We start from the raw sequence: 13,026 nt of genomic DNA on the forward strand, positions 1-13,026 counted from the left end.
GCCTGGCCTTCTATTTTCTTTAGTAAGTCTAAGATTTGAGATAATATCTGTCTAAATCTATGTTAAATATATATGTGTGTATAAATGCATGTGTCTGTATCTTGTGACTGAACAATTGCACTTCCACTGTGCAGGTATTTACATACTTGGGTAAAGTTATATGTACAAACTGCTCAATGCAGAATTGTTTATGAATGCAAGGAACGTACATGTCTTCCAATAGGAGGTGGGCTATAAAAACTACAGTGTATCCAGAGTTTGAACAAAATATACATAGAATTTACATAAACTTCAACAGCATTTTAAGTAGGTACAATCAGCAGAGGCAGAAAAGGAGCCAAAACAGAGCAATGATATGCTACAGATCCACAGGGAAAAGAAGCTATGGTAACATTTTCATTCATCATTCAATTACATTCTTTCCTTTAATGTTACACCATTAGGGGTCACCTAAAAAACTAAATGAAGTGGGGAAGAGGGAAGGGAGAAGGGAGCCTAACTCTCTTGACCTCAAAAATGTAAGAGGGAAAATATTGATAAAATAGTCCCTAGTGATTATTGATCAGGTGACCTAGGAAGTTCCTTCCTGGTTTTTCTTTCTATTTATTTATTTATTTATTTATTTGGAGACAGAGTCTCATCATGTCGCCCTTGGTAGAGTTCCATAGCATCACAGCTCACAGCAACCTCAAACTCTTGGGCTCAAGTGATCCTCTTGCTTCAGCCTCCCAGTAGCTGGGACTACAGGTGTCCACCACAATGCCCGGCTATTTTTTTGTTGAAGTCGGCCCTGGTTGGGTTCGAACCCACCAGCCTTGGTGTATGTGGCTGGCACTGTTAACCACTGTGCTCAGGCACCAAGCCCCTTCCTGATTTTTCATGTCATCTACTGCTCTTGTCGCCATTATAGAGCAAATTCACTGAAAAGTGAAATTCGTTTTCTTGAAACCAAATGGCATTCACATACCTGTGTAGAGATGTTTAAAAACTTTTTATTCACACATATTTTAGGGGCAGGACACAATTGTAAGAGGGACTTTACCTAACAAATGCAATCAGTGTAACCTGGTTTCTTGTACCCTCAATGAATCCCCAACAATAAAAAAAAAACTTTTTATTCATGCACAAAATGAAATATGCATCGAGTACAAATGCACATATTAATGGAACACTGGGTAAAAGCTGAAACTTCTATTTCAGCAGAGGTGTGGGGAGATGACAAGACTAACAGACCAGAAAACTTAGAGGTAATGATGACTTGACCTTTTCATTAGCGACTGAGCCATGTCTGGAAAGGACACATGAAGGAAAGCAGAGAGTAGATTAAGGAGAATGATGTGATTTCTTATTCTAACAGGAATTTATTTTGAGTATTGCACATGCCCTATTTATAGCTAATATATTTTGACGTATCTGTGTTCAAGCCAGAGCCATTTCATTTCTCCCATTGTGCCAAAGGGCAGTCATCCTCTGGGCTCTCCTCAAGAACAAGGCTGATAATTCCAGAGGATATAATAAGGGAGTGATTGATTCTGCAGTAAAATCACAGAATGCAAATCACTTAAAACTTACTGCATTACAGGAACTTGGGAATTCACCTTCTAAATATCTAGTAAGGGAGGCCAGCAACCACCACAAACAGATCTGGGACAGAAACGCAGGCCCCCTGAGACTTCAACCCAGAGTAACCGTTTCACTAGAGTCAAACAGAAACCAGCTGAAAACAAGACACAACCACTTAGCCCCACTACACCAAACAGGGCCCCAGTTTCTCAGGCCATGGCACTGTACAGGTACTCCACAAAGCTCCAGGGGAAAAATCAAAGGGTGTAAAACAATCATGGGGTGGAATAGGTGGAAAAACTCTGGTAACATGAATAACCAGAATAGATCAACCGCCCCAAGGAAAAATATGGCAGATGTAACTGAAGATCCCACTCATTAACAACTGGCCGAGATGTCAGAAATCGAATTCAGAATTTGGATTGCAAACAAGATTAATAAAGTGGAGGAAAATTTGGAATTAGAAATTCAACCAGCAATTCAAAAGTCAGAATTAGGAATTCGAGGAGAAATTCAAAAGTTGTCTCAAGAATTTAAAGAATTTAAAGACAAAATCACCAAAGATTTAGACACACTGAAGCAAGAATTTACAGCCCTCAAAGATCTGAAAAATACAGTAGAATCCCTCAGTAACAGAGTGGAGCAAGCAGAAGAAAGGATTTCTGAAATTGAAGACAAAGACTTTGAACACTCCCAAACTCTCAAAGAGAAAGAGAAATGGAGAGCAAAAACGGATCATTCTCTCAGACAGCTCTGGGATAATTCGAAGAAGGCTAATATCCACCTCATTGGAATCCCTGAAACCGATGAAGTGGCCTCGCTAGGCACAGAGGCCCTTCTCCATGAAATTATGAAAGAGAAATTTCCAGACATGCCTAGAGATTCTGAAATTCAGATAGCAGACAGTTTCAGAACCCCAGCATGACTCAATCCCAATAATACATTCCCCCAGGCATATCATAATTAACTTCACTAAAGTTAATATGAAGGAGAAAATTCTCAAAACAGCCAGACATAAGAAAGCCATTATCTACAAAGGGAAGAATATTAGAATGACTGCAGATCTCTCTGCTGAAACTTTTGAAGACAGAAGAGGGTGGTCATCGATATTTACTCTCCTAAGGCAAAATAACTTTCAACACCGGATACTGTATCCAGCTAAACTGAGTTTCATTTATGATAGAGAAATTAAACACTTTAATGACATTCATACGTTGAAGTAATTTGCCATAACCAAACCAGCACTTCAGGATATTCTCAGACCTATCCTCCATAATGACCAACCCAATCCTCTACCACAAAAGTAAACTCACTCAGAAACTTTTGATCAAACTCCAACTTCCATACTGGTGAAAGGATTAAAAATGTCCACTGGATTTTCAAAAAACTCGATACCCAAAATTTTACCAGACTTATCAATATTCTCCATTAATGTGAACGGCTTAAACTGCCCTCTAAAGAGGCATAGGTTAGCTGACTGGATACAAAAACTCAGGCCAGATATTTGTTGCATACAAGAGTCACATCTTACCTTAAAAGACAAATATAGACTCAGGGTGAAAGGATGGTCATCCATATTTCAGGCAAATGGTAATCAGAAAAAAGCAAGTGTTGCAATTTTATTTGCAGATACAATAAGCTTTACACCAACAAAAGTAAGGAAGGATAAGAATGGTCACTTCATATTTGTTAAGGGTAATACTCAATATTATGAGATCTCAATTATTAATATCTATGCACCCAACCAGAATGTACCTCAATTTATAAGAGAAACTCTAACAGACATGAGCAACTTGATTTCCTCCAGCTCCATAAGTCAGAGATTTCAACACTCCTTTGGCAGTGTTGGATCAATCCTCTAAAAAGAAGCTGAGCAAAAAAAGTTTAAATTTAATCCTAACCAGCCAACATTTGGATTTAGCAGACATCTACAGAACATTTCATCCCAACAAAACTGAATACACATACTTCTCATCAGTCCACGGAACATACTCCAAAATCGATCACATCTTAGGTCACAAGTCTAACCTCAGTAAATTTAAAGGAATAGAAATTATTCCTTGCATCTTCTCAGACCACCACAGAATAAAAGTTGAGCTCAGTAACAACAGGAATCTGCATACCATTACAAAAACATGGAAGTTAAATAACCTTATGCTGAATGATAGCTGGGTCAGAGATGAGATTAAGAAAGAAATCGCCAAATTTTTGGAACAAAACGAGAATGAAGACACGAATTATCAGAACCTCTGGGATACTGCAAAGGCAGTCCTAAGAGGGAAATTTATAGCACTGCAAGCCTTCCTCAAGAGAACGGAAAGAGAGGAAGTTAACAACTTAATGGGACATCTCAAGCAACTAGAAAAGGAAGAACATTCCAACCCCAAACTCAGTATAAGAAAAGAAATAACCAAAATTAGAGCAGAATTAAATGAAATTTAAAACAAAAGAATTATACAACAGATCAATAAATCAAAAAGTTGCTTTTTTGAAAAGGTCAATAAAATAGATAAACCTTTGGCCAACCTAATCAGAAAAAAAGAGTAAAATCTCTAATCTCATCAATCAGAAATAACAAAGACGAAATAACAGACTTCTCAGAAATTCAAAAAATCCTTAATGAATATTACAAGAAACTTTATTCTCAGAAATATGAAAATCTGAAGGAAATTGACCAATACTTGGAAGCACGTCACCTTCCAAGACTTAGCCAGAATCAAAGGAGATGCTGAATAGGCCCATATAAAGTTCTGAAATAGCATCAACCATACAAAACCTCCCTAAAAAGAAAAGCCCGGGACCAGATAGTTTCATGTCAGAATTCTACTAAACTTTAAAGAGGAATTAGTACCTATATTACTCAACCTGTTCCAAAGGTAGAAAAAGAAGGAAGACTACCCAACACGTTCTATGAAGCAAACATCACCCTGATCCCCAAACCAGGAAAAGACCCAAGAAGAAAAGAAAATTATAGACCAATATCACTAATGAATATAGATGCAAAAATATTCAACAAGATCCTAACAAACAGAATCCAGCAACACATCAAACAAATTATACATCTTAACCAAGTCGGTTTTATCCCAGGGTCTCAAGGCTGGTTCAATATCCATAAATCTATAAGTATAATTCAGGACATAAACAAATTAAAAAACAAAGACCATATGATTCTCTCAATTGATGCACAAAAAGCTTTTGATAATATCCAGCATCCCTTCATGATCAGAACACTTAAGAAAATTGGTACAGAAGGGACATTTCTCAAACTGATAGAGGCCATCTACAGCAAACCCACAGCCAATATTATATTGAATGGAGTTAAATTGAAATCATTTCCACTCAGATCAGGAACCAGACAAGGCTGCCCATTGTCTCCACTGCTCTTTAACATTGTAATGGAAGTTTTAGCCACCGCAATTGGGGAAGAAAAGGCGATCAAGGGTATCCATATAGAGTCAGAAGAGATCAAACTATCGCTCTTCACAGATGATGATTGTATATCTGGAAAACACCAGGAATTCTACCACAAAACTCTTAGAAGTGATCAAGAAATACAGCAGCATCTCAGGTTACAAAATCAACATTCATAAATCGGTAGCCCTTATATATACCAACAATAGTCAAGCTGAAAAAACAATTAAGGACTCTATTCCATCACAGTAGTGCCAAAGAAGATGAAATATTTGGGAGTGAATCTAACAAAGGTTGTGAAAGATCTCTATAAAGAGAACTATGAAACTCTAAGAAAAGAAACTGAAAATATTAACAAATGGAAAAACATACCATGCTCATGGCTGGGAAGAATCAACATTGTTAAAATGTCCATACTACCCAAAGCAATACATAATTTCAATGCAATCCCTATTAAAGCTCCACTGTCATACTTTAAAGATCTTGAAAAAAACAATACTTCGTTTTATATGGAATCAGAAAAAACCTCAAATAGCCAAGACATTACTCAGAAATAAAAACAAAGCAGGAGGAATCATTCTACCAGACCTCAGACTATACTACAAATTGATAGTGATCAAAACAGCATGGTACTGGCACAAAAACAGAGAAGTAGATGTCTGGAACAGAATAGAGAACCAAGAGATGAATCCAGCTACTTAGCGTTATTTAATCTTTGACAAGCCAATTAAAAACATTCAGTGGGGAAAGATTCCCTATTTAAGAAATAGTGCTGGGTGAACTGGCTGGCAACCTGTAGAAGATGGAAACTGGACCCACGCCTTTCACCATTAACTAAGGTAGACTCTCACTGGATTAAAGATTTAAACTTAAGACATGAAAATATAAAAATACTAGAAGAGAGTGCAGGGAAGACCCTTGAAAAAATTGGTCTGGGCAAGTTGTAACTGGGTTATAGTTACAACTATAATCTATAAACTATAACTGGTTTTATGAGGAGGACCCCCCAGGCAATTGAAGCAGCTTCAAAAATACACTATTGGTACCTGATCAAACTAAAAAGCTTCTGAACAGCCAAGAACACAGTAAGTAACGCAAGCAAACAGCCTTCAGAATGGGAGAAGATATTTGCAGGTTATGTCTCCGACAAAGGTTTAATAACCAGAATCCACAGAAAACTCAAACGTATAAGCAAGAAAAGAACAAGTGATCCCATCGCAGGCTGGACAAGGGACTTGAAGAGAAACTTCTCTGAAGAAGACAGGCACGTGGCCTACAGACATATGAAAAAATGCTCATCATCTTTAATCATCAGAGAAATGCAAATCAAAACTACTTTGAGATATCATCTAACTCCAGTAAGATTAGTCTATATCACAAAATCCCAAGACCAGAGATGTTGGCGTGGATGTGAAGAAAAGGGAACACTTCTGCACTGCTGGTGGGAATGCAAATTAATACATTCCTTTTGGAAAGATGTTTGGAGAACACTTAGAGATCTAAAAAGATCTGCCGGGCGGCGCCTGTGGCTCAGTCGGTAAGGCGCCGGCCCCATATACCAAGGGTGGCAGGTTCAAACCCGGCCCCGGCTGAACTGCAACCAAAAAATATATATATATATCTGGACGTTGTGGCGGGCGCCTGTAGTCCCAGCTACTCGGGAGGCTGAGGCAAGAGAATACCTTAAGCCAGGAGTTAGAGGTTGCTGTGAGCTGTGTGATGCCATGGCACTCTACCGAGGGCCATAAAGTGAGACTCTGTCTCTACAAAAAAAAATAATAAATAAATAAAAATAAAAATAAATAGATCTGCCTTTCAATCCTATAATTCCTCTACTAGGCATATACTCAGAAGACCAAAAATCACATCATAACAAAGATATTTGTACCAGAATGTTTATTGCAGCCCAATTCATAATTGCTAAGTCATGGAAAAAGGCCATGTGCCCATTGATCCATGAATGGATTAATAAATTCTGGTATATGTACACCATGGAATATTATGCAGCCTTAAAGAAAGATGGAGACTTTACCTCTTTCACATTTACGTGGAGGGAGCTGGAACATATTCTTCTTAGTAAATTATCTCAAGAATGGAAGAAAAAGTATCCAATGTACTCAGCCCTACTATGAAACTAATTTATGGCTTTCACAGGAAAGCTATAACCCAGTTACAACCTAAGAATAGGAGGAAGAGGGAAAGTGAGGGGAAGGAGGGGGGAGGTGGGCAGATGGAGCAGGATTGGTGGGATTACACCTGCGGTGCATCTTACAAGGGTATATGTGAAACTTAGTAAATGTGGAATGTAAATGTCTTAGCACAATAACTAAGAAAATGCCAGGAAGGTTATGCTAACCAGTGTGATGAAAATGTGTCAAAAGGTCTATGAAACCAGGGTATGGTACCCCATGATCACATTAATGTACACAGCTATGATTTAATAAAAAAAGAATAAATAAAAAAATAAATATCTAGTAAGGCTATCTCTAACTGCTAAATTTCATCATAATGCCTACATATTAACCCATTTATCTTTCACTACTGTTTCATTGACCTTGCTCTAAATCTTTGTGCTACCCTTGAATTTTTCAGCACAGTAGATTTAAGACTTCTTTTTTTTTTTTTTTTTTTTAGAGACAGAGTCTCACTTTATCACCCTCGGTAGAGTGTTATGGCGTCTCAGCTCACAGCAACCTCCAACTCCAGGGTTTAGGCAATTCTCTTGCCTCAGCCTCCCGAGTAGCTGGGACTACAGGCACCTGCCACAATGCCCGGCTGTTTTTTGTTGCAGTTTGGCCGGGGCCGGGTTTGAACCCGCCACCCTCAGCATATGGGGCCGGCACCCTACCCACTGAGCCACTGGAGCCGTCCCAGATTTAAGACTTCTAGACATATGTAAGAAGCTTACAAGTAGAAGAGCTCCATTGTAATGCAAATGACATAGGACCCTTGCATGCAACTTGATTTTTCCCTTATGTCCCCTCAATATATCAATGGTTTGACAAGTGAAAAAGATTCCATATACAGTCAAGAAAATTTTCGTCCATCTAAACACTCACCACACTGTAATAATTCTTGGTAAGTGGAACAGTTTCAAATCCTTTGACAGCCTTGGGGGAGAGAGGTCTCTCTGTGAAAAAGACATTTAAATTATATTAATATCATACAAGGCAATGATCAACATTTTATAACATAAGGTCAACTAATATACTATAAAGATTCCAAGTGGAAGGATCAATGGAAATACACATTCCTAAATGCATGAAACTACATCTTTACTAAACTATAGACAAAGTTAGATCCTCATGTCCAGGTCCCTCAATTTCCAAGGAAAAAATAAGGAAAGGAGTTAAAACCTAGCTAAGTAACAGCAAGGCCAGGACAAGACCTGCATTCCCAGTTTGGGTTTGCTTTTTTCACTCTAGTCTGTTTCTCCATTATTCAACTTTTTCAAACAGACAAGCAAAACCAATGCTAATCAAATGTATTCAGACAGTGCTTCAATTATGATTGTTCAGCTCATGATTTTTCAACTTTACAATGGTGCAAAAGCGATACACATTCAGCAGAAACCATACTTTGACTTTTGAATTTTGATGTTTTCCTGCCTTGGCAAGCTACTACCCTGTTTCCCCGAAAATAAGACACTGTCTCATTTTAAGGTATGCTCCCAAAGATGCGCTAGGTCTTATTTTCAGGGGACGTCTTATCTTTCCTGTAAGTAGGTCTTATTTTCGGAGGATGTCTTATTTTCAGGAAAACGGGGTATGTACTAGAGATAGCCAACACTTTATTATAAAATAAATAGGCTTTGTGCTAGACGATTTTGCCCAAGTGTAGGCTACTACTGTAAGGGTTCTGAGCACCTTTAAGGTAAGCTAGGCTAAGGTATGATGATCAGGAGGTGAGTTATGTTAATGCATTTTTGACTTATGACATTTTTAATTTATGATAGGTTTATTAGGATGTAACCCCATCATTAGTTGAGGAGTATCTGTGCTTCTAACTTGCAACTTACCATACAAGCATAATATAATATAGATAATATCAACAGTGGCTTTCTTGGCGCTGTCTACAGAGGTAAAAAGAAAATAATCAGAATCTTTAACTTGCTGAAAACTAGCAGAAAATTCTTCTTTCTTTTAGGTATCATTTTGCCATTATCTCATTTTGTTTTAAAATCCTGCCTTTCTTTTACAAAGTTAATCTTCCCTATTAAAGTTGTGACTAAAGGAAATTCTAGGACATCCATTCTTTTAAAAACACACTTGATCCAATTCAATTCAAGTTGGGGCAAGAGGGGAGTAGGGAGGGTTTTGGTGTGCTCCCACTTAGTGGGCACAATGTGAGGGTGTGTGGTCCCCCTCTTGAGTGCAGGACTACCTAACAAATGCAAACATCATAACCTAGTTGATTGTACCCTCACATTAATCTGAAATTTTTATTTAAATGTAAAAATAATACACTTAATAAAAATATAAGACCATCACAACAAATGTGTAACAGTGTCACTACATAGGATCTTTTCTACTTGTATTTTCTCCTTTGATTTATTTGGTTTTATATTGTAATTTTATCTTACTATATTTTATGTTACTTAAGACTTTTCTGAAGTATAGGAGAATATAAATATCAAATTAGAGGGTACATTTCAAAACAACGAAGAGTATATTATAAATGTTGTTCCACAAAAATAAGTAAGTGAGGTGATATCACTAATCATGTCAATTAGTTTGATTTAAGCATTCCACATAGCATACCAAATCACCACATTGTACCCCATAAATGTATACAGTTATGATTTAATAAAAATTAAGTAAAAAAGGAATAATCATCAGGCCTTGATTTTCCCTTTTAAATAATATTTTCCAATTACAAATCTATGACAATCCTGTCTTAAAAATTCAAAATATAGAAAATTATTCTATCACCCAGAGCTAACCATCATCCAGAGCACATTTTGAAGTATGTCTTCCCTCTCTTTTCACGTGTGTTTGTGAACATACACATACACACACATTTGGATCTTTCTTACTTTACTTACAATTTTGTAATTCTTCTATTATAATATTATTTCATGAATATTTTCCTACTTAACCCTGATTTTTAATTATGTTGTATTAAAAATATCCTTAAAGTTTATATCACATTTAAAAGCTTTTAAGAGGGGCGGCGCCTGTGGCTCAGTGAGTAGGGCGCCGGCCCCATATGCCGAGGGTGGTGGGTTCAAACCCAGCCCTGGTCAAACTGCAACAACAACAATAAAAGCTTTTAAGATATTCTATTTAATCTTTACCACAACCCTAACTGGCAGAGATTGTCTTCTCATTTTAAAGAGGCATCCACTAATGTCCAGGGAGGCAAACTCAGTTGCCTAAGTTTATGCAGCTAGGAAATGACAAAGCCAAGATCAAAGTCCAGGTGTGTCTTGATAGGAGGAGCCCATGCTCCTACCAGGGGTCCTCAAACTACAGCCCACGGGCCACATGCGGCGGTGTGATTATATTTGTTTTTTTACTTCAAAATAAGATCTGTGCAGTGGGCATAGGAATTTGTTCATAGTTTTTTGTTTTTTTTTTTTAACTATAGTCTGGCCCTTCAATGGTCTGAGGGACAATGAACTGGCCCTCTGTTTAAAAAGTTTGAGGACCCCTGTGACCTAACCAATATGATGTCCAAAGATAAAGCCACTGAACGGATGGCATGGGCAAGGGTTCCTACAGAGTTCAGAGGGCCCACCAGTCTTATCTGAGAAGGCTAGAGAAGACCTAACTAGGAAGGAGTACTTAATCTGGCCCCAGAGGAGAGCTATAATTCACACAGGCAGAGAAAAGATTTCTAGCACAGAGGATTCTAGAAAGCACAGCTGTAAAAATGGTAATGCCCAAAGCAATTCTGTTCTTTTTTTTCTTTTAACTTATGACTGGCACAGAAGGAATTTATATTTATTTATTTATTTATTTATTTATTTATTTATTTTGAGACAGAGTCCCACTATGTCATCCTCAAGAGAATACTGTGGCGTCACAGCTCACAGCAACCCCAAACTCTTGGGCTTAAGTGATTCTCTTGCCTCAGCCTCCCACATAAGCTGGGACTACAGGCACACACCACAACGCCTGGTTATTTTTTTGTTGCAGTTGTTTAGCTGGCCTGGGCCAGGTTCAAATGGTGCTACGGGTGCCAAGCCAGCAATTCTGTTTTTGTGACAGTAAATTTCCCATCTAAGCCAGGCTGGGAAGAGTAGAAATAAGGCAAAAAGACAACAATGAAGGCCAACTCTATTATTCCCCGGAATGACAAGTGGGGTATGACCAGTTTCTAGAAGCTTTATGCTCCTTCAAGATCCACTTGGATCCACCTGTGGTTCACAAGGCTTTACTGAGCAAACCTGACCAATGCAGGGTCACCTTGCCTGTTACATGAGATTGCAAATGGCAGAGCTGGGACCTGACCCCAAGTGTCATATTGCCAACCTTAGTGTTCTTTGCAGCACACCACAGTGTTGCACTCTTTGACATACTCAAAATTGATAGTAGGGCGCCAGCCCTGTATACGGAGGGTGGTGGGTTCAAACCTGGCCCCGGCCAAACTGCAACAACAACAAAAAAAAAATAGTGGGCGTTGTGGTGGGCACCTGTAGTCCCAGCTACTCCGGAGGCTGAGGCAAGAGAATCGCCTAAGCCCAAGAGCTGGAGATTGCTGTGAGCTGTAACACCACGGCACTCTACCGAGGGAGATAAAAGGGAGACTCTGTCTTTAAAAAAAAAAAAAATTGGGGTGGCGCCTGTGGCTCAAGGAGCAGGGCGCCGGTCCCACATGCCGGAGGTGGTGGGTTCAAACCCAGCCCTGGCCAAAAATCACAAAAAAAAAAAGAAAAAAAAATCGATAGCTGCCAAATTCTTTTAAGTTTTATTAGGCAAGTTTTCTACAAGGTAGCTATAATGGTTCTAGTTAGAATTCATAGTTGTTTTGTGTAATTATGATGTAAACCAATCTTTATAAAAATGAGACTTTCTCGAAATACCAGCAAGATGTGATCACCTTTCAAAAGCAAGGTCAAAAGGAAGGGTACACAGTGATGGAGTGCTTGCCAAGATGCAGAAGAGGAATGGAAAGGCCACAGGAATGGGGAATGGCAACTGAAAGTGTTCAGTATGCAGAGTACAAAAGAACAGTGGAGAAACATGAATTTAAAAGAGAAGTAGCTGCCTTGGAGATTCCTGAATGGCTGAACATAATGCAAAAAGAGATGGTGCTTTGAAGAGATCAATAAAGTTGTCAACCTTCTAGTGAGACCGACATAGACAAAAAGACAGAAGACATTAATGATGACTACCATGAATGAAACAGGGAACGTCACTCCAGGCTCTGGAGATACCAAGGAGATAGTAAGTGAATATTAAAAATGACTCTACACACATAAATTTGACAAAGAGATGTGGGAAAAAAACAATTCCCCCCAAAACAAAAACGAACACAACTCACCCAATATGAAACAGATCATTTGAACAATCTTATAACTATTAAGGAAATTGAATATGTCAATTTAAAACTCTGAAAAATAATCTTCAGCCCCATATGGAGATTATGCTTTCGCTAGAGAATTCTATCAAGTGTTTAAGGGAAGATGCAATACCAATTCTACACAATTTCTTATAGAAAATAAAAGAGGAGAGGTCATTTTATGACACCACTATTACACTGACACTAAAACCACACAAGGATGACAACACAAAACTTGAAACTTCAGACCACCAAATCTCGTGAATATAGATGCAAAAGAACCTTAACAAAATATGAGCAAATACAATTCAGCAATATTCTAAAATAATTGTACCCCATGGGATTCATTCCAGGGATGCAAGTTGGTTAAATATTCAAAAATCCATCAATGTAACCCATGATTTTAACAGTCTGAAAAGAAAAATCACATGACAATATAAATTCATCTAGAAAAAGTACTTGACAAAATTCAACACCCATTCAAGTAAAAAAAAAAAAAAATGAGAAAAAAGAAGAACTTCTTCAATTCAATAGAGCATCTACAAA

General features: G+C 38.0%; 1 protein-coding gene across 6 annotated transcripts in view; it reads right to left on the reverse strand.

Annotated features, from left to right (window-relative positions):
- The window catches only part of ARHGEF6 (Rac/Cdc42 guanine nucleotide exchange factor 6), a 126,856-nt gene that overhangs the window by 72,496 nt on the left and 41,334 nt on the right, over window positions 1-13,026 (reverse strand). For all 6 annotated transcript variants that reach the window (XM_053579909.1, XM_053579911.1, XM_053579910.1 and 3 more), the window contains one exon: window positions 8,034-8,104. In XM_053579909.1, the coding sequence (XP_053435884.1) occupies window positions 8,034-8,104 (71 nt within the window). The remainder of the gene's footprint in view (window positions 1-8,033; window positions 8,105-13,026) is intronic.

This window comes from Nycticebus coucang, chromosome X, assembly GCF_027406575.1.
Source record: "Nycticebus coucang isolate mNycCou1 chromosome X, mNycCou1.pri, whole genome shotgun sequence".
NCBI classification, from domain to species: domain Eukaryota; kingdom Metazoa; phylum Chordata; class Mammalia; order Primates; family Lorisidae; genus Nycticebus; species Nycticebus coucang.